We start from the raw sequence: 20,792 nt of genomic DNA, 5'->3' as shown, positions 1-20,792 counted from the left end.
TATCTGTTTCACGCTGCTGCATTCATTGTTTTGAATGTTTTATTCCTAATAAACCATTAGATTATCTGAGAACAAAAGAAAAATAATTTTTCTAGTAGAAAGATTGGGACTGATCCAACTTCACCAGCATTTAAAAAAAAAAAAGGGTTCTTGGTGAATTCCTTGGACTTTGAATGGAGGATTAATCCCTCAGTCCTCAGCAAATGAAACTCTTGCCAATTTTAGTAGGAATTTCCTGTAGTAAGGAACTTACCCATTCACACCATGATGTCAGTATAATAGAACCATAGAATCACAGACTAGTTTGGGTTGGAAGGGACCTTAAAGCTCACCCAGTTCCAACCCCCTGCCATGGGCACGGACACCTTCCACTAGACCAGGTTGCTCCAAACCCCATCCAACCTGGCCTTGAACACTGCCAGGGATGGGGGAGCCACAGCTTCTCTGTGTAACCTGTGCCAGTGCCTCAGCACCCTCACAGGGAAGAACTTCTGCCTAAGATCTCATCTCAGTCTCCCCTCTGTCAGGTTAAAACCATTCCCCCTTGTCCTGTCCCTACAGGCCCTGTCCAAAGTCCCTCTCTAGATTTCTTTTAGGTAATACATTGTAAAATACATATAACAGCTAACTTATCATATGTTAATATCAGTATCAGTTAAAATCACACATGCTTTTAACCTAAATTCAGAAGCTTAAGAATTCTAAACTAATTTATTGTCTTAAGTGCGCTATAATATATAATACGTAATCTGAAGATCTCACATTGTTTGCTCATGAACCATAAAAAGTACCTGTAAACATGACAAACACTTCATATGAAGTGAATAAAGGTGAAAATGATAAGCCTGATAGATGTTTAACACTGCCTTTAGAGAATTATTCCTGTCTCTTTCCATTTGAAAGAATCTAAATCTTATTTTCTCCACCTGAGAAAGCATCCCAAACCTGGACAGCCATAAATCTACTCCCTAGAACTTTCCTCTTCTACTCTCCCTTTATCCTGCTTTCAGGAAGTTAATAGTGTCCAGCACACTAAACATCATTGCCCACACGTGTAGAGCCGGGTAATGTGATGCTGTGTGGTCTGGAAAGTCATTTAGAAAAGATTATATTGTTCACAGGGTGTGGAATAGCCCTGCTAGGAAACCACAAAGAAAACAAGATATAGCTGTATAAAATCAAATGAATTTAGAAGCTCTTCCCACTACCAGCAGGTGTGAGCAGGCTGCACTGGGTAGGAAAGCCCTGATCGGGAGATGACATCAGCGCATTGCAACCAGATCCCTAATAGCCACCGAGGTGTTTGCTTTGAGCCCTTCCCACGGCCCACAGTGGGGTTAGGATGGAGTTTTAATTGGAAGAGGAGGGCCTTTCTTTTCTACTGGGGGATCCTCCCACCGCCTGGCTATTTACTGCCCTACAAATTGTAACTTCCTTCTTGTTAGAGTAACAGGCTGGTTGTAAATCAGTGCTGGGGCAGCGGACCGCAGAGTAAAACCCCATCCCAATTCAAGCGGAATCGTCACACATTCACACACATGTGTGTGTGTAATGTTTATTACAGATTAAATTCAGTCAGCATTTTTAAAGGGGGGGGGGGGGCTTTCCAAATTTTATGAGGTTTGCAGGTTTTTCCCTCCTTACGTTTCCATTTACTTAATATTTAAATGGAACTATGCATCGCTGTGCTGTGAAGATCTCAGACGCATATACACGAATATGTAAGGGAAGAAGACAAGTGCTTTGGGTGCTTACAGTGCGAATGGTGTAAGGATAAAAACATCTGTCCCAGATACCCTATTCTACCCAGGAGAAACGCTGTTCCACGGAAAATACTCATTCCAAGCCACTTAATGGCTCGTTGTCTGCTGTAATCCTAATGTAGTTGTAACTACATTACATACTAGAGCGCATTTTCCCCTCCACGTGAAGTAACAGACCCAAACTGCTCCCTGTGATTATTACTTCGGGGTTATAAGAAGCTTTGGGGCATAATTAAAAATATTTCCAGCAAGCCCACATCTGACATCCCCCCCACCCCGGTTAGAATGAGACCACATCAAAGGGACTGTTTTGCAAAGGATCTGTTTGCAAAGGATCTGTTTGCAAAAAAAATGGTCACCAGACAACTGAAAACACAAGAGTGGGCTTACGTTTTATTGCAGAGATGTCTGGCTCGAGCACAACTACTTCAGGTTACTTGCTACTCAGTGTTGTACTAAGCGAGGCAAGCTACTTACAAACCCTTTGCTATTTCCGTGAAGGTTGTATTCTTTTCGTTTTTAAAGGGAACCATTAATGACAGAGCCGTTAAGTGTTGCCCTCCCTAAGAAGCAGAATACACAGCGCTGGGAAGCGTGTGTCAGATGCCCAGGGCGGAAAGACTTGTAGATGATGGTGCTAATTACGAAGATGTGACCAAGATGGAAGCAATTTGAGCAGAAGTCATTAATGTGCTACTCTTCCACCCACTAAGCTTTTGGGTTTCTTATTGGGGGGGGGGGGGGGGGAGGTCTTGTGACATTGGGGGTGTTTTTAATGAAAAATTGCCTGCAAATCCTAAACTGTAAAATGGCAGCTGCACACCCATGGGGCGCTGCTCGGACCAGATATGTCCTCGGAGGAGATGGCTGTAATTACTGGCAGTAATTAAGTGTTATCTCGCCTTCACGACGTTCCGCTGAAAGCATCTTCCAGGAGAGTTCCACGTTCACTTATTTTTCTGCCACCACTTTTGCCTTGTAGCTCGACAGAGGGTCCGAGTCTGTACGACCCGATTCCCAAGGGATTCTTGGAAGGAAGGGCTGCTTCTTTTGGGAAGGACTGAAGGATTTATACCGTAAGCAACGAGTCCTGCTACACGCCAAGATTGTGGTCCAGTGTGTTTCTGTTCTCGTATTTTCCCGTAGATAAGGTGCTTTAATTATTTGCATTTCCAGTGGTTTACTTTTACTACATGCACTGGAACTGCAAGACAGCCTGGAAGTGGCATTGCAGCAGCACGGCAATAAAGAATTAATTGTACAAACATTTATCCCCAGATCAAACCGTCCGTGAGAGGCTGGGGTTTAACTTGCGGGGAAGACAAGGGGGAGGAAGGAGTGGTGGTAGAGGAGAGGGGTGCTTCCTTTTAATCCAGGCGACTGTATAATGAAAAGCCTTTTAGCCTTGGAGGACTAATAAATATTAAGCACAGCTTAAAGTAGGAAGAAATTTTCGATATCATTTCGTCCTTCTGCAATTCCTGTTAGGGAAAGGTTGTATCACTTAATTTTCCCACTAGTAAAAACTTCTTGTTTAGTTTTAAAGTTGTGTAAGAAAATCCTCGTGTTCTACATAAAAATGTCTTTAAAAATATTTTATATAAAAAACAACCCATCTCAGATTGATCAAGGTCAAACGCTTGAATTCTGACGTGCCTCACTTCAAAGGTGTATTTATGTGCCCTTCCAACACATTAATACTAATTATCTCCCAAACACTTCCCTAAAACTCCTACTGCCTTTTTCAGATGCAAATCTGATTAACGAGCCGCCTTTGAGCTGCATACACAGGGAACAGCTCAAATCCCGGAGCTGTTGTACCTTTTGCCTTCCTTTCTATTTATTCCTAGGCAGCTCCATCACCTTTGGAACTCGTAGGAACGGGTGTGAAGATACGCGGTAGCGGGGGCAGTTCTCCTAGAGCTAAGGAGTACCATAGTTAAGGAGAAGGATATGCTCCGGCTTCTTGCATATCATAAAGCTCCGGGTTTAGCGTTAATTTAAAAATTACTAAAAGACCCTAAAGAATGCGTATCTGTAACCACGAGCTGTTTGATTTACTAATAACTGTTTGCTTTCAACACGGGGGACAAAGTGGGGCGTGTGGAAGATGTTCACTCCGAGCATCATCCCATCCCACCCACCCCCCCCCAGCCTAACCGCGGCTGCCGCGGCGGTGCCCAGCGGAGGTTCCGCGCCTCTCCTAGAGGCAGGAGCAGTAGCTAACACCAACCCCCTTCCCCCCCCCCCCCTTCCTCTCCTTGCGGGGTGTCGGGGCAATGCTGTGTAATTTTATCCACGTTGCGCTCTGGGAGTTCACACGAGAGCGGTACCTTTCGCCTCCTCTGCTTTGTATTAGTTGGTAGCAGATCAGGCTATTGTTGCAGGAAGCTGCTTTTATTTCTATGCTCCGTCGATCAACTGTTTCCCCCGCAGTCTCTGCCGAAATTCAGCGGGTGTCACCCTCTTTTCTGTCTCCCCCTCCCTCCTCCTGCCTCTCTGTCTCTCCTGCATGCCGTCTGTCTAGCCAGAAACCCAAGGAGAAGGCTGATCATGGCAGCTCCATCTAATACAAACAGCTGGGACTCTTCGGTGGCCTTTGCTGATGTCTATTGATTTAAGTAAATCTGAGACAGATAAAAGGGGCAAGTCGGGGCCGATAAAATCTTACCAATGCTTCGCGGCTCGAAACAGTGTGTGCTCTGCAACTTCGGAGTGCTGCTAGCAAGACGGCTTTAATGGGACCCTTGGTGCCATTTGCTCCAAGCCTTCATCTCCCCGGCAGACTAAGCGCTGCTGCCACCATGCCACAATGGTTATAATTTGGATCTTGTTCCTGACTTTGTTGCAGGAGCCGTGGGCCCCGGGGAAGGCCACCGGTGCCCTTCCGAGCCACCCCCGGCAGTGCCGGGATGCGGGGGGCCGCGGCGGCGTTTACGAGCACCTCGGGGGAGCGCCCCGGCGAAGGAAGCTCTACTGTGCCACCAAGTACCACCTCCAGATCCACCCCAGCGGCAGGATCAACGGCACCCTGGAGAAAAACAGCGTCTACAGTGAGTACCGGCAACACCTTTCCCTATCCCGCATCCCCAGAAGGGGGGGGGTCTCTCCCTCGGACCAATTGCTGCGGCGGCGGCGGAGACAGTGCCGGACGGAGCGGTGGTGAAGCTGCTCCCGCCTCCCCTCCTGCCTGGGGCCGGAGCTGGACGTGGGGTTGCTCCGTCAGGGCTCCTCGGCGAGGGAGCTTGGGTACCCCCAGTGCCGGAGCTTTCTCGCCCTCCCCTCGCCGGGCTCAGCGAGATCCCGTCTCGGATCCGGGGGCTGGCGGGCTAGATGGGGCACCCCTCTCTGCCCCTGTCCCGATCGTGGGGACCTGCCCTGCGGCGGTGGGGCTCAGAGCGGGATTCCTAAATCCGCCCCCCCCCCTCCTCCGATGGGGACCGGGACCCTACCCTGCTCATCCTGCCTGACCTATCACTTGTCCTCGCCCCAGTGGAGGATTCCCACGCTAGCCCTGCCCAAGCCCGGGCCGCTGGGAAGCCGGTGCCCTCCCCGACGGGCAGCAGACTGCCCTTGCCTCCCTCAGTTTATCTCCCACGGGGAGCTTGAGCTTCCACGGGCTAAATCACATCTGTCCCCTTTGACATGTGCTGCGGATAGGCGGTAATTAAGATGAAACGGGATATGTGGGGAGTGAGGGAGTTTGTGCGAGGGCGGCAGGAGGGAGCGGAGCGGAGCGGGATCAGCGGTGCCGCGGCCCCGGGGGAGCGCAGGGTACAGCCCGGCCCCGGCCCCGCCATCCCAGAAAGCTTAAATCCCGTCTGGTGATGGCACACAGAGATAAGGGAGACCTCAGGGATCTGTCTGAAGTCCATAAAGGAAAGCCGCTATTTCCTAGAGAAAAGCGCCTTCATTATCAACGCCTGGAAGAGGCATCCTTCGGCAGCGATCCGGGACCTGATTCAAAACAGCTGTACCAAACCCGCCCCAATTCTCCCAGGCCAGTAATCCAACTCTGCAGAGGGGACAGGCGTCAGCTTTGCAGTATCGCTGCCAATAGACAGCAACGGATTTAAGTGCAGGGGGCACCTCTTGCCTTCAGACGCTCAGGGAAAGTCATTAAGGGGATTGAGAGTAGAATCTGAGCAAGACAGCGAAAGAGCCCTGCATGTGTGACGCTGCATCTCCCAAGCCATTTGTGCCTCTGACAACATTGTTGCGCCTTTGGCTGGACATAAACGCTTTAGCTGATATTGCACCAGCCTCACCTGCGATGCTTTTCTTCCTCTCGAGACCCCATCTTTGACGGCCTGAAAATCTCCTTCCTTTTAATTTGGCTTGGACAGTCGTAATGTCCTTGTCTGGAGGGCTATGTTGACCTCTTAAATGACAAGTTTCTTTCATTATTATATACCTGGCTCCAAAATGCAGCCAACTCACTCTGGTTTTCCCCCTGGAGAGCTCAGCAAGGGCTTTGTCCTGTGATGGGCAGCTTTGTGACTGGCTACAATAAGTCAAGAGCTCTTGTGTTAGTAAGAATTGAAGAGGATTTAAACTTTTACATACATACAGGATTAAGCGAACCTCTAGTTCAGTGTCAGATCTTTTTCATTTTTTAAAGAGTTCAATCTCAATCAGACATCTCAGGATTTATTGTCAAGCTTGTCTCAAGCAGTTCCCACATGTTGGTTTATACTGTTCCAAATAATAGTCTGGTTTAAGTCATGGTTGCACTGTGATCTTGATGTGAGGTAGTGAGAGCTGTGAAATCACACTCTGCAGGTAAGCAGATGTTCAAATGTATCTCAGGAAATTACACGTTATGGTGGAACAACAACATATCTCATAACTTTTTTCTGTTTCTAGGTATTCTTGAAATAACTGCTGTTGATGTTGGAATCGTTGCCATCAAGGGGTTGTTCTCTGGCAGATATCTGGCCATGAGCAAAAGGGGCAGACTTTATGCATCAGTAAGTTGTACTTAAGATTGATGTCTGCCTGTCACTTCCTATGGGCAGAAGGGGCTTAGTGGGGAGTAGTGATTTGTTATAAATAACCATTTAGAGAGAAAAGAGTAATGTTACAACCGATTTCTGTCTGGAATTATGCAGATAACAAATTGGTATACTTTTTAGAGTGAAAAGAAGCTGTGTTCTTATTTTCTTTTTGCCTGTATTTGATATGGATCTTGGGCACTAGCAGAGGATATACATGTTGGATCACAAACATCCGTAAGTAAATGAGCATCTCTTACAAGAAAACAGCCAACTGACAGGATTTTCTTTGCACAGAGCATTTGGCTGGGCAGTGAAAGTATTTACAGGTACTAAAAGGCAAGGCTATAGCAAGGAAAAGAAGTACGAGAAGCTGCAAGAAGATAAAGGTGAAAATAAACACCTTATTTTACTCCTTTGACCTATTTTTTTTTTTCTTTTGTCCTGGTCTTTGAGGTAAAATCTGAGCTTTGCTGATATTAGTGGGAGCCTTGCCTTTTCAGCCCAGCCAATATTTCACCTTAGTGAACAAAACACTTCAGCTTAGACTTCCTTGCACTCAGGAATATACAAAGGCATATTTGTCAGTGTGTATACTACACACATTATCTACCTCCCTAAATTTCTTAAATTGTCTTTGATTGCATCCCTAGCAATCTTGTGATCTCCTACTGTCTAACAGCCATACTGTGCAGTTTCTCCAGGAATACCGTGGTATGGAAACATATTTGAGGAGGGTAAATATGGCTATGTAGAATTTGCTTCCTCCAACTAGTCCTTAGATAAGATTCTGTCAACTTGAACAGCATAATATATCCTCAAGCAATGCCAGCTTTTCCACATGAATGCCACCTTGGTAACACAATCAACTCAGTTTCCTCGTTTAATGTATTCATTCCTCATTTAATGTATTTTACTCCACCTTTTTTAAGAATGATCAGATAGTGTTTACGACCCAGCTTCTGTAATGTGCTTTATGTGGTGCACACTGATTAAAGCACGTCACAAACAATTCCTGTAAAGGAAAATGCAGCTGAAGTGGCATGAGAACATACTAGCTCTGCTATGCCAGAGCTAAAGCTGGCCACTTCTATGGTTCTAGTTAGTATTCTGATTAAAGCGGGCGTCTTTTTTGATGGAGGTTGCTGCATTAGCTGAGAGACAGTGTTGCCCCGAAGAAATTAATGGGAAGGATGAATTTTCAAGTTCTTTCTCATCTTTCCTTCTTCTTGTTTTTCCTCCAAATGAATTAAACTTAAGTAAAACAAGACTAAAAAATTCTGAATAAAAATCTGCTTGCCTACAGCAGTATAGCCCAGAGAATCCTGGAATAGGATAGCCCAGAGAACCCTCATCTCCTAGACTTCCCTTTCTAGTGTGAGGAGCATCAAGCCATCCTGAAGTTTGTTCAGCTCTCATATGCCAAAGGATATCAGCCACAAAAGGTTTCTGAACAACTAAAAAAAGATAATTTTTGCTGTTCCAGCTCAGGTCTGTGACAGACTGTTTCAGATTTGCGTTTCAGAGCTGCAGGGATAATCCAGGAAAACCTGTTTCTCTCCAACTTTTTTTTTTTTCTTTTTCCCCAGAAAAACAGTATTGGAATAACTCTGCTATTCCTTGGCTCACCAATTTTCCCATGTCAATAAAATGAATTTGTTGAGCCTCCAGAATTTGTTTGCATCCTTAGCAGATCTGTGATAATCCTTTAAGTTTATCCTCTGTGGTAAACCCTTGACAATCAGAACTGAGGCAGACAGCAGAACAAATCTACCTACATCTGGAGGTTGCGTGTGCTCCAGCACCACAGCATCTGAAACCCTTGTCCTTGTGAGGAAGGGTACTTCTGTTTTACAGCTGTGAAGCTGAGACATGTGGAGCCTTTTAAAACCTTATTAAATGCCTATTGGCATTCTGGTGACTGAATATCATTAAAGACATGTTGTTGGTGGAGCCTATGGCTTTTCAAGCCCCAGCTTGGCTACCTGTGCCCTTCCCACGTCCTCCGCAGAGGAGAAGTGAAATAAGAAAAGCTCAGTGAAGACCAGGGTACCAGTTCCCTTCTGCCTCAGGGCCTTACATGTTAGATATTGAAATTCTCATCATGCAGGTACAGCAAAGATGATTTTAGTTAAGAAAACATGTACAGTGTGGGCGGTCCTTTACTTGCTGTGTTCCTACTGCTCTCAGGGAGGAGGAAGGAGTCCTCATGCCAGGCTTTTGCACAGTTTTCTCTCAGCTGAGATGAAAAGGGGGAGATTTTGACAGCTCATGTAAAATGTGAGCACCCAGGATGGGTGCATATTCTCCCTCAGGGGTTGTGGTAAAGGAGCAGCCTAGCATTTCGGAGGAACACACTGGTGGGCAGGGTGTGCTTTTGTTTTGTCATGCTTAAGCAAACAAAGAAGCTTCATAAAGTTGATTTTTTACTGCTCAAATATCCATAACAAACTGGGTGTAATAGACTACAGGTGTATCTAACTATTAATAGACCAATTGAAGAACCAGATTTTACATTAAACTGTAGGATTTTACCTTTTTAATAGATGGCAAAGGTTGATAGGCAGCACTGCAATCATTCGTTAGGTTAACAGGCATATTTAGATCAGTAAGCACAAAACCAACACATTTACAGCAGAACAATCAATCAGCAGAGTATTGATTCCTGTTGACACAACATTTTTTGTTTTCAATTTTTTTTTTTGGTCTCTTTCTGTCTGTGATCCTGAGTATCCTCACAGTGCTGACAGGGAGTGCTTTGTTGCAAATCAGCCTCAGTGCTTCGCTTCTGCTTACCTTTCGTAGCACAAGAAGTCTCAGTTTTTCTCATCACACATATTGCTGTCCTAAATTTATCCTAAAATTGAGTCTTGCTTAAGACTTCAGTCCAGTCTTCTGGAGTTAGAAGAGATCTGTTACTCATATGGCCTTTCTTAAATTTTGTCATGTTTTCTTTACAGGAAAATTATAATGCAGAGTGTGAATTTGTGGAGAGGATCCATGAACTGGGTTACAATACTTACGCATCCCGTCTCTACCGAACTGTACCTAACAGAGCAGGCACTAAGCGCAAAGCCAGTGCAGAGAGACTCTGGTATGTCTCAATCAATGGGAAAGGACGACCTAGAAGGGGCTTTAAAACTCGCAGAACACAGAAGTCCTCTCTCTTTCTGCCCAGAGTATTGGATAACAAAGACCATGAGATGGTCCGACTGTTCCACGCAAACGTGAAGTATCAAGAGAGTCTCCTGAAGCCCCCATACAGGAACCAGCGAAGAAGGAGAGGACACTGATGGGGATGGAGGAATCCTCTATGGGGCTGGAAGTGACTGAGAGTCTTCAAAACACCACTAAAAACCTAACAGCTATGATTTTATGAAAAGCATTAACACAGACAGGTTTTATGCACTGTATATCTGACAGTCACATCACTTACTTTAGCTATTGTAGAATTATTATCTGTGGTAAAAGAGACATGAGATAAACTAAGGCACGTTCAAATGTATATTAGTTGAATGCAATGATTTTGTCAATGACTTTCACATTTTCTTTTCTAAAAAAAAAAAAATCCAACAAAACTATTTTCATTACTAGTATTTTCATTCTAACTTTCCAGAGGGTATTATCTTAGTGACCCTGTCCTCCTAGAGCATATGGATGTTTTACACTTAACAATTTTGTGTCCACAGAGGATATATCACTTTCATGGCTGTTTTAGCAGTTCCTCAAGAAAGGCTACATTCCTATTTTTATGAAATACAGGAGTTAGAAAACTGGTTTATTTTTTAACATACATATATTTAGTTTATGACGAGCCGGTATCATAGAATCACAGACTGGTTTGTGTTGGAAGAGATGACCTTAAAGCTCATGCAGTTCCATCCCCCTGCCATGGGCAGGGACACCTTCCACTAGACCAGGTTGCTCCAAGTCTCCCCAGCCTGGCCTTGAACACTGCCAGGAATGAGGCAGCCACAGCTTCTCAGGGCAACCTGTGCCAGTGCCTCACCACCCTCACAGGGAAGAGTTTCTGCCTAAGATCTCATCTCAACCTCCTCTCTGTCAGGTTAAAGCCATTACCCGCCTTGTCCTGTTCTTACAGGCCCTTGTCACAAGTCCTCCTCCAGCTTTCTTGTAGCCCACCTTTAGCCTCTAGAAGGTATAGGTATCAATTACACTGTCCAAGAAAAGTAAAATTGTAAGCTACTTCAAGAATTTCAATAGAGCTACACATTACTAGATTATTCTTGAATTTGTTTAACTAAAAACACAGGACACCTTACCTTGTCATTCAATAAATGAATGTTGGTAGAGTTGCATTTGCATTGACCAAGCTTTAGCAATATGTATACCTCTTAACTGTCTGATGAATCTTCTCCTAAAATAGGACTCAAATAGGATGTGGAAGCTGAATTTGTGGTATGGACTGAACTTGTGGTATAGGAAAATTCCACATTGGGGATGAGACTTCTTATCAAGTACTTTTGCTTAGCTAAGTTTTCCACAGGAAGTCCTAGTTCTAGGTTAAATATGTTCCAACTATTTGGGGGTCAAAATAACAGTCTCATTGGGCATGCAAAAACTGTAGTGACACTGATTTAAGGTGGCTGCTCTGTTCTATTTTCGTTTCTTTTCCAATGCTTGTTATTTTCACCAGTCCTAAACTGAAACCTACAAATCCAGATAGGAGGTAATGATCTTGCATTTTGGTTCAATCCATATAAAATTGTGTTTCTATACATTTTTCTACTCCAGTTCTGGAAGCTGACTTTTACAAAGTTGAAGGGATTCCACATCACAAGTTTTATTTTGAGGAAGAGTTTAAGCTTTAAAAATGTCTCTTGACATCAATGGAGATGATAGAGTAACACAAAGATTTAGATGTGCTTGAGAAGCCCAAATAATGGACATTTCAATGAGATTTGGCCTTGTGCTCTTCACTTCCTAGAGTCAGAACTTGATCCAGCACTGCTAGAGAAAAGAGAGGCTGCACTGACATAAAAATTCAATCTGAATTTAACTAAAGGTCTGTAAGTTAAATACAACATTATGAAGAATCAGACAGTAGCAAATCCCATTCCTGGTCACATTGACACAAAGGTCTTCCTGTGAGCTACCTATTGAATAATAGTATGATCATTTAAAACTAGGTAGTGTAAATCTTCCATCACTAAGGAGGGAATTCTGTGAGAGAGAGACATAAAATGGGTCCATAGAATGAGTTTACTAAGCCTAGTAGCTACAGGTTTAGCACTGCTTATATCCTTACAAAGCTAAAACCAGAAAGGTATCTTTATACCAAAAAGTATGCACCTTTGTATGCTTTTTGTAATACTCTAACAAAGAAGGAAACTCTGTTTGAATAAGAAAGTCAAAAGTCTTTGATCTTTGCTTTTCTTTATACCTAAATAATGTAAAAAGACACTTAAATGATGTACATCAAGCAATGCAATAATAATGCACCCAGACTAGACCTAGGTTTAAAACAGGGTGCTTAAAACCATAAACCACATTCCCAAATTGTCTTGTTTTTGTAAAATAACCAAAAATTGCGATGGGACGCATCTCCCCACAAGTAATCAGGCAGTATTGTATCATGTCAGGAGCCACTGATAAAGCTGTGCAAAGAAGAAATAGAAGGACTGAAAAAAAAACAGAAAAATTCAAGTTTTCCGTTTTGTTTACTCACCTGTGAACCATACAAGGTCCAAACTACTGCAGAATTCAAGCTAACTTTTGGAAAGTTGATTGTATTAGTGAAGAAAGTGAAGTTCTGCCTCTTGGGCATCAGGGGTGTTTTGGGGACCCATTTGTTGACAATGCCAGCTACCTTATCTCAACTCCAGATTTCGTTTTGGCAACTGAGGTGGCTGAACTATTTGACTGGGTGGGAAATCCTGCATGGCTCCTCAAGCTTCAAGAACAAAATGCAAAGCAAAGAAAGTGCCGGTAATCTCAACTGGCAGGGGAAAATCACCTCTAGCTAAAGACAGCTGTTTTCTCCCCATGTCTGATTTCTGGGCCATTTTTATTTTGGCCACTTTCAAATCTACTTCACCTCAACTTGTAAGAAAACCAAGATCCATTATGAGCTTTCTCTCCCCTAAAAACCGTTGTAAAGCTAATGACTGATGTCTGCATCAGGTCTTTTGGATACCTGATGTCTGCAAAAAGTGAACAAACTCCTGTTTCCCATGGCACAAGGATGACATCTTCATGCCAACTCCAAGTCCATTTCATATCAAACAAACATTCAGTCTTCACTCTTAGCTTCTCTCAAGGGCAAGTGCTTGTGCTGACTGTATCCCTGTTTTTTCTCTGGTTTTATGTGATTTTCCTCTTATTCTTTTCATAGAATCATAGAATCACAGACTGGTTTGGGTTAGAAGGGAGCTTCAAAGCTCATCAAGTCAAACCCCCCCCTGCAACAAGCAGGGACATCTTTAGATCATGTTCAGGACCACATCCAGCCTGGCTTTAAATGTTTTCAGGGATGGTATTTTTCTCCTTCTCCTCTTCTTTTGTGGTCAGTCAATCTACCTGCCATAATGCAACAGAAGGTAATTGCTGTAGGTAATACAGGAATATAGTTCATTACAAAACACTTCCTTACTCCTGCCTCTATTTTGAGCTGTATTGCATATTTGTTGTAGGAGTATTGTTTTAACCACGCTTTCCCATAGGAAACTGTGATGAAGTTTAGCCTAACACATGAACTAGATCCTTATTTCAGTTTCAGTTTTCATCCCAACAGAGTCTAAAATGCTTACACTGAAAAAAAGGAGGAGGGAGACAAAAGAAAAGAGCATTAACTGATTGGATGTGATGGCATTTTAACTACAGTAGGTAAGTGATGATTTTCACATCAACCTAAAACAATTTTACTGACATTCCTGGCATTTTTCTTTGCTCAGCCCCATTGCAGAAATTCAAAGGAGATGGTTTGGGGATATGTCTTTTTTTTTTTTCTTTATCTTTTAAGAAATGTTAATATTCTTTCTGAAATACTTTTCATTACACACATTTGTTACTTAATAAACTTTTAGCAACCTTGAATTCCACAGTTCCCAGTTACCGTCAGGCTGAAATCCTACTCATGATAATTATCTTAGTTGTATCTTTTATCGCAAATTATTTATTTGGACCAGAAGCTTACCTTACCAGAGGCAGTAGATTTGAGTTACTGTTACTTTCTCCTTGGATTATAAAATAAAGCTGTATCTTCTCTTTTAAAAGTTTTTTAAGTGACTTTATACTTTTCCATTATCAGACTGGGCAGTTTTCATTCCTTTGCTTCCCAGCAGAATACATCCAGCTTGATCCATGACTTAGTGATTTATTTCTGAAACAGAGGGGGTTTTAGTTCATTCAATCCCTGCTTCAGCCCATAATAGCTCTTATATTCCAAGCTGTTCAAAAGTTCATGTAAAATCTTCTGGTCTTTGATGATTATGTTAGCACTTTGATGGTTTTCTGTTCATAAAGATCAAGAGTTGTGCATGAAGTATAAATGTCAAATAGCTAAGTTACAAAACGTGATGTTTCCCAATTTACTTACGTGTTTTCTTCCACTTTCTCAGCATGGATTTTCCCTCTCTTCGAGGGTCACTAGTCTGTCCTGAGATTCTATTTTAGTAATTTTGTGGTATTTCTGATTTTTTGTTTCATTAATTGCTATAGGTCTGATACTCGTTTCCACAAGCCCTGCTACCATCACCCTTCGCTTCAACAAGAGTAGTAGTGCACTGTATTTATATTTGGAAACTGCTTCACACTTACACCTGCAGCATTTAGAAGAGAGATTGGTGACATTTCTTGAGGTAATTTATTTAATTGCAAAGAATGTATAAAATCTCTTTTCCTCAGTCACCACAAGCATGAAATAATGCTAGAGGGGTTGGTTTTTTTTCATACTTTTTAATAGCAGTACCCAGCCCCAAACCCTCCCTCTTTTGAGGCTTTTTGTGAACTCTTGGATTTCCTGCTTTACTTCCTGATGCTTCCTCTTTCTTCTCTGCTTTTCTTTGCAGATGTACAACCCTTTGTGAAACAATAGGCAAAGAAATCCTTTTGATCACACGTGCCTTTGCTTTGGGTGGTTGTGTGGACCTGGTTTGGGAATGGGGCTGATATTAGTTCAACTATTCAGCTGACAAGGCTTAACTGTTTCTTATAATTGTCCAAGTCAAGAATGTGGTTACTCCTCTAGCTTTCAGAAGGTTTAGTCCCATCCAGAATAGTTCAGGCTGAAAAAAAATCTAGACCACAAAGCTGATATTCCTCATCAAAAACTTGGTTCCAGCCTTATTAGTAAATATGAGCTTGGAGGAGCAGACAAGTAAATATATTTGAAGTTGTAGCCAGGCAGGGCAATGTGAGGCATCACAAAGCAATGAAATTGTAAAGTCTCTTTGAATTACAGCAGAAACTTTTCCCCTGAGCACCCTGCCACTGCTGTGTGCTGACGTCCAGAATCTCCCTCTCAGACCTAAACAGTAACCTCATCAAATAAAGCTGTTAATGATGATGTGAAAACTTTGAATCTTAGTGCTTATTTGTATTAGATAAAAAGCACAAGCTTATTCATATTTATATGTACATGTATTGCACCATCATATAGAATTGTCCTCAGAAAAAATGTACAATCAGTTGTACTAAAAATGAGGAGTCCCTTTTTGGCCTCAGAAACTGAGGGAAAGTACTAAAAAAGAGTGTTCTACAGCATAACGCTCCAAAAACGTAGTAAGACAAATTAAGCCAAGCCTTTCTAATTTTAGTCATTATGAAATTACTGAATGCTATATACATAAAGCAAATACAATTCCATCTTTGCTCAAAGCAAATAAGATTCTACATATTTTTCTACTCCTGAAATTGAATGTTCCAGTTTTAATTACCAGGAATGTGCTGAAGGCCTTGTAAAAAGAAGCATTCAATTAGGATTATGTGTTGTTTATGTGCAGAATTGTTTTCTAAGAACCAAACATTTTCAAGGTGATCAGGATTGCCACCTTGCCAAAACACCCTGATAGGAGCTGCTGTGGTCTGTCTTATTAAAACAATAATCTGTGTACAGAAGGACCTTCCTGACAGCTCTTCTTCTCTCCTTTTAGAATGCAAACTATTTTTATTGGTGATAAATATAACATCTTTCTACTTTTGCCAGTAAAATGCCCAAACAAACAAACAAGTGAAAGCAACATCTGGTGTGAAAAAATACATTAACTTCCACTAATTCAAACACTAACTCTATTTTTTAGAATATCCTTTATTATATCAATCATTTGCTTAATGTAAGCTACATCTGATATGATTTACAAAAGATACTAATGTCGGAGTTCAGGCTTCGAGCTTTGGACACAGGGGAGGGATGCTAACATGTCAAAAAACAGACACTGCAAAGAGTGTCTGCTGATGAACCAGGTCCTGACAGGTATAACTGCATCTTCTAGAGCTTGAGTAGTGGATGTGAGATGTTTTTGGTTGCTTCTGGTCTCCTCAGCATGCCATCACAACTCTACAGGTCTTCAGGGACTGAAGAATTATTTTATTTTCTTTGTTCTTGTGATAGCATTTTAAAAACTGATCATGGATTCCTAGTTGTTTCTATGGCCTTTTTTCCAAACAGTGAGTTCCTTGATTTGTCCACAAGTGTGGAGAGGAGCAATGTGAGGGGTGTTCCCTCCTTTGCAGTTGTTTTTCATGTTCTTCACTTGCTGGTGTATCAGCCAAGAAGGTGCCTTTAACAGGAAATGGATGCTCTCACCTATATCTGTGTTGTGAACACAACCCTGAGAGACAAACTGATCTAGGGAAAGAAACATTTCCAGCTGCAAACATTGCTGTACACATATTGTGGCTATTTAAGTGACAGGAAAAAGAAGTGACCAGCTTCTAAAAAATATCTGAAAATATTGCACTAATAAAAGCAGACACCAGACACATAAGTAACTAGGTGTGAAAATATTTATTTAAATTTGACATATTTCTCTCCAATTTGAAGCCAACCTTCATTCTTGTTACTATATTCAGGGGATCTATTTTCCAGAATATACAACAAAGAATTCACTTTGTTGGAGTGATTTGAACCAATTTGTACCATAAAGTTCAGCTTTTCAGCTCTCATCACTTTGTCTCCAGCTGTCCTGGTTTAAGTGCAGTCAGTAACCCACACAGCCCACTTGCTCACTCCCCACCTTTCTCCCCCCACCCCCACTCCCGGAGGGGTAGTGAGGAGAATCGAAAGAGTGTAACTCCCACGGGTTGAGATAAGAACAGTTTAGTAACTAAGGTATAACACAGATCACTACTGCTACTACCAATAATAATAATGATAAGGGAAATAACAAGGGAAGAGAATACAATACCACCCGTCAATATGCAGCCCAACGGAGCAGTGAACTAGCCCTTCTGGGTAACTCTCAGTTACATCCTGAGCATGACGTGCTGTGGTATGGAATACCTCTTTGGCTAGATTGGGTCAGGTGTCCTGTCTCTGCTTCCTCCTGTCTTCCCCTCCTCCCTGGCAGAGCATGAGACACACAAAGTCCTTGGTCAGACTAAACATCTGAGCAGTCACTAAAAACATCGGTGTTATCAGTGCTGTTCCCAGGCCAAAAGTCAAAAACACAGTGCTGCACCAGCTATTAAGAAGGAGAAAAACTGACTGCTGCTGCTGAACCCAGGACACCAGCACAGTCCACTTCCCACCACAGGTGATGAGACTTATTCTGTTACTCCTAGTGGACTTAAATAATTTTCCACCTGATGTTGCAACATTTTAAATTTTAAACAAGATTTTGGAGTACTTTGAGCTTTTCATACATGAGAGCAGTAAGCAGGTCAGGGGGACATTTGAACAGAAGTTACATTTTGTAAGCAGAAGATGCCTTGCTTTTTGTATGTACAGCTCCTCAGATGAGAAGGACATGATGTTGAGAAGGTTTATTTCAGCGACATGTATTAACAGAGGGAGGAAAAAAGTGAGGATATGTCTAAAACTCTAGGGAAATTTAGGAAGCTTGTAATCTTCTGAGAACTAAACAATATAATAAAACTGAATAGCTTGAATAAGGTAATAGTTCTTTAGTTTACCTACCTGCTCTCTCTTCTGTTAATGAATTCTTCCTTCTTGGATTTTCAGAGGTAAAATATATTGAACCAATTGATTTATTTTCCCTTTCTTAAGCTATCTTAAATAGTCCTTTGAAGTCTGCAGTGGTGCTCAAGTTCTAATGTCTCCTGTTTCCTTTCGGAAGGTTTGAAGGATTTGGGAAGGTGAACAAGCAGATCTATAATTAAAGAACAGTTGATGGTAACTGTCCTCCTTTGTCAGCATTCTTGGGCCACCTCCAAATTTAGAAGGTTAAAGAGAACTGTCCCATTTTAATCCTGCAATTGTTTAGATGCCACTATTGCATAGCAGAGGAGAGGCCTTTCTGAAATCTAGGGTATGTCCCCTTACTGACCACAAAAACAAACTCCTGGTCTTCACTTTCTGTATTAAAGAAAATACTGTGCTTTCCTACAGTAACAATCTTGAATACTGTAGTATCTTTATTGCAGTTTGAAATATTTAGATTTGAAGAACAGTGATTTGCCTTTGGGGAAAATTTAGAGACATTCTGAGGCTAATGCAAAAGTCTGAAGGATCCAGCCCTGGTGGGATCTCTTTGGGGTGGAATCCCTGGTGGGAAATCCCTTTGGCACCAGTTGTTTGATTTTGCAGATTTTTGTCCTGGAGCAAAAAAAGCTACATCTGACAGTTTCAAATATCACAAGTTCTCACACTAAGATGTTGTTAAATGGAATGTCTTTTTCATTTGGAAAAAAACTTTTTGGGAATTACTCCATGCAAGTTTGATTACACTGTCCAATAATACATGATATGTGATAACCAGCCACAGAAGATAATAATTTGTCTCAAATCAATTTTTATCTTTTGAAATTATTCTTGGTGTGGATTTTTGAGGAAGATTCTGGGCTCATTCACAAAGTACAGCCAGAATTCAGGGTCTTTAGATAATTCAATAAACAGAGCTCCCCCAAAAAATTGAAAGCAGATGAAGGCTCCACCTTCCTTTTATGTTCCTACTGATAAAGTCAAGCAAATGTTATTCCATGCAGCTAGAAATGAAGCAGTTTGAAAGAAGTCTGTGGGCTATCTGGCACCAGAAGATAGGTGACACACATTACTCAGTATAGTGACAGTGTTATTGAACATATTTGGTTTACCCTGAAGACGTTGGAGTCTCCCAAGCATGTATTGCTCAGACCATGAAACCAACTGAACATTATTCTTAAATCCTTTGATATTTTTTCATGGCAACATGGATCTAAAACTACAGCAGCAGAAACCCAGTTTATTTGTGTCCCATAGTCTGTCTGCTCTGAGGATCTGGTAGCCATATTCAGTAGTACATATGGAAAGAAAACCCTCAGGATAAGATTAACTCTTTGTTTTCCCAGTTCTGAATGAAACACGTTGCATTTCCAGCACTTTACTGCAAATGCATTCAAAAAGAATTATAGGAAATAAAAATTCTCTAAAATCTTCCCAGGGGAGGACGAGGGCGGTAAAACGAAACTCTTCAGAATTGAGTTTTTTGCCTTTTCTTTTATTTGTCTTTTTAAAAATCCTAGATTTCCTAGTCTAAAAGGAACAGGGTGATCTCACATATCTGTTGCTTTTTCTTAGAGAACTCAACCCAGTGTTAAGTTCCCCCTTATCTCTGCACTGCACAGATCAAATTCACTCGCTTTGTATCATCTTTTTTCTGCCATCTCCTTCTCTAACCATTTTCACAGCTTTAATAAAAAGCTGTACCAAAATCCCCCCCCCCCCCCCGCAACTTCCCTTCCTGTGGACCATGCTCTTCCCTCTGGTTCAACACGTCTGTGTGCATTTTGAGATAAGACAATCTCTTTAATTTTGCTCTCCTGTATGTAGATCAAATACTCATATAGATAAAGGAAAAAGTGCTTCTTCCCAAAAAGCCTGAAAGCACATGAGCAGCCTAGTAACCCAGCTTCAGAATGATCTTAAAAGAGACCCCACCACCCTTAAGAAAGAGTCCCCTGTGCCAAAAGAAAGCTCCAGGTGTTCCAGCACATCTCTCTTAGAGCCTGACAAGGCCACAGATTAGTTCAATCTCTACGTTTTTACCCAAGGAAGGCAGCTGGTGACCATTCTCCGGCCAAAATCAACTCCTTCCTTGTTAATCCCTATTAAGAAAAAAAATGTGGTTACCTCCAGTTGTAGAGTTTCCCTAAGGAGCTGCAATAAGCCCCACAGCTCAATTGCTTCTGTAAACCTGATTTGCAGGCACATACAAGGCTCCAGTTACTGGAAAGAGGGGTAACAGTGCTTGAGTGGAGGGCCTGGGGGTTATTTTTTAGGTGTTTGCGGCTATGCAGGGACGTTTGGGGGCAGGAAAATAAGGACCTGGAATTTAATCAGGTTTATTAGCAGGTAGACTATGTTCTGCTGGGAAAAGAGAAAGGATTCCAATCTTGCTTTCTTCTAATACCTTTTCCTAAAGGGTAAGGATGGGCTCCTGACTTGTAGTTCAGTATAAAGTAAGATTACTTTAATGTGAACTTAATACTGTTTTCTTTTTGTTTAAGTTTAAACCACAAGTTAGCTTCTCTGCCAAGAGATGTTATGATTTTTGCAATTGCACTATATCATGACACAAGTCCAATACTGTACCCAACTCATTTTTCATAGCAAACTTAAATTTAAAACAAAATTTTTATCTATGCTTATACATTTATTTATTATAATTTTTGTTTAGATCCATTTCCTATGTTATCTACAGTGAGATGAAAAATTCTAAATTTCTGGAACAAAAGAATTTTTGTAAAACAAACTCTTGCAAAATAATACAATTTCTGAAGTCTAAGTTTGGAATATTCTAGTGTTTTACTATTGGAACAAGATTCCAAGTTTGGAGGTAAATTAAAAAGGTAGGCAAGAGTTTGCATTCTCGGTAAGCTTTGGAGGTTATGGTCAATGTAGAGAACATGTATGGCT

At 41.8% G+C, this 20,792-nt stretch overlaps 1 protein-coding gene across 1 annotated transcript; it reads left to right on the top strand.

Annotated features, from left to right (window-relative positions):
• Positions 1 to 4,054: 4,054 nt before the first annotated feature.
• On the top strand, positions 4,055 to 10,609 carry FGF3 (fibroblast growth factor 3). Its single transcript, XM_057414385.1, has 3 exons — positions 4,055 to 4,816; positions 6,630 to 6,733; positions 9,718 to 10,609. The coding sequence occupies exons 1-3, from the start codon at positions 4,576 to 4,578 to the stop codon at positions 10,048 to 10,050; spliced, it is 678 nt and encodes a 225-aa protein (XP_057270368.1). The 5' UTR covers positions 4,055 to 4,575; the 3' UTR covers positions 10,051 to 10,609.
• The last annotated feature ends 10,183 nt before the right edge of the window (positions 10,610 to 20,792 follow it).

This window comes from Pezoporus wallicus, unplaced genomic scaffold, assembly GCF_028554395.1.
Source record: "Pezoporus wallicus isolate ANWC-B61680 ecotype Strahan unplaced genomic scaffold, APGP_CSIRO_Pwel_v1 contig_5967, whole genome shotgun sequence".
NCBI classification, from domain to species: Eukaryota; Metazoa; Chordata; class Aves; order Psittaciformes; family Psittacidae; genus Pezoporus; species Pezoporus wallicus.
Note: the sequence above shows the minus strand (reverse complement) of the source record. Positions and strands in the feature narration are given on the sequence as shown.

Excerpts from the sequence above, each read along its gene's own strand:
- FGF3 (XM_057414385.1), top strand. The coding sequence starts at position 4,576 with ATGGTTATAATTTGGATCTTGTTCCTGACTTTGTTGCAGGAGCCGTGG. Across the intron at positions 4,817-6,629 it reads GGAGAAAAACAGCGTCTACA|GTATTCTTGAAATAACTGCT; the intron begins GTGAGTACCGGC and ends TTCTGTTTCTAG. Across the intron at positions 6,734-9,717 it reads GGGGCAGACTTTATGCATCA|GAAAATTATAATGCAGAGTG; the intron begins GTAAGTTGTACT and ends TTTTCTTTACAG.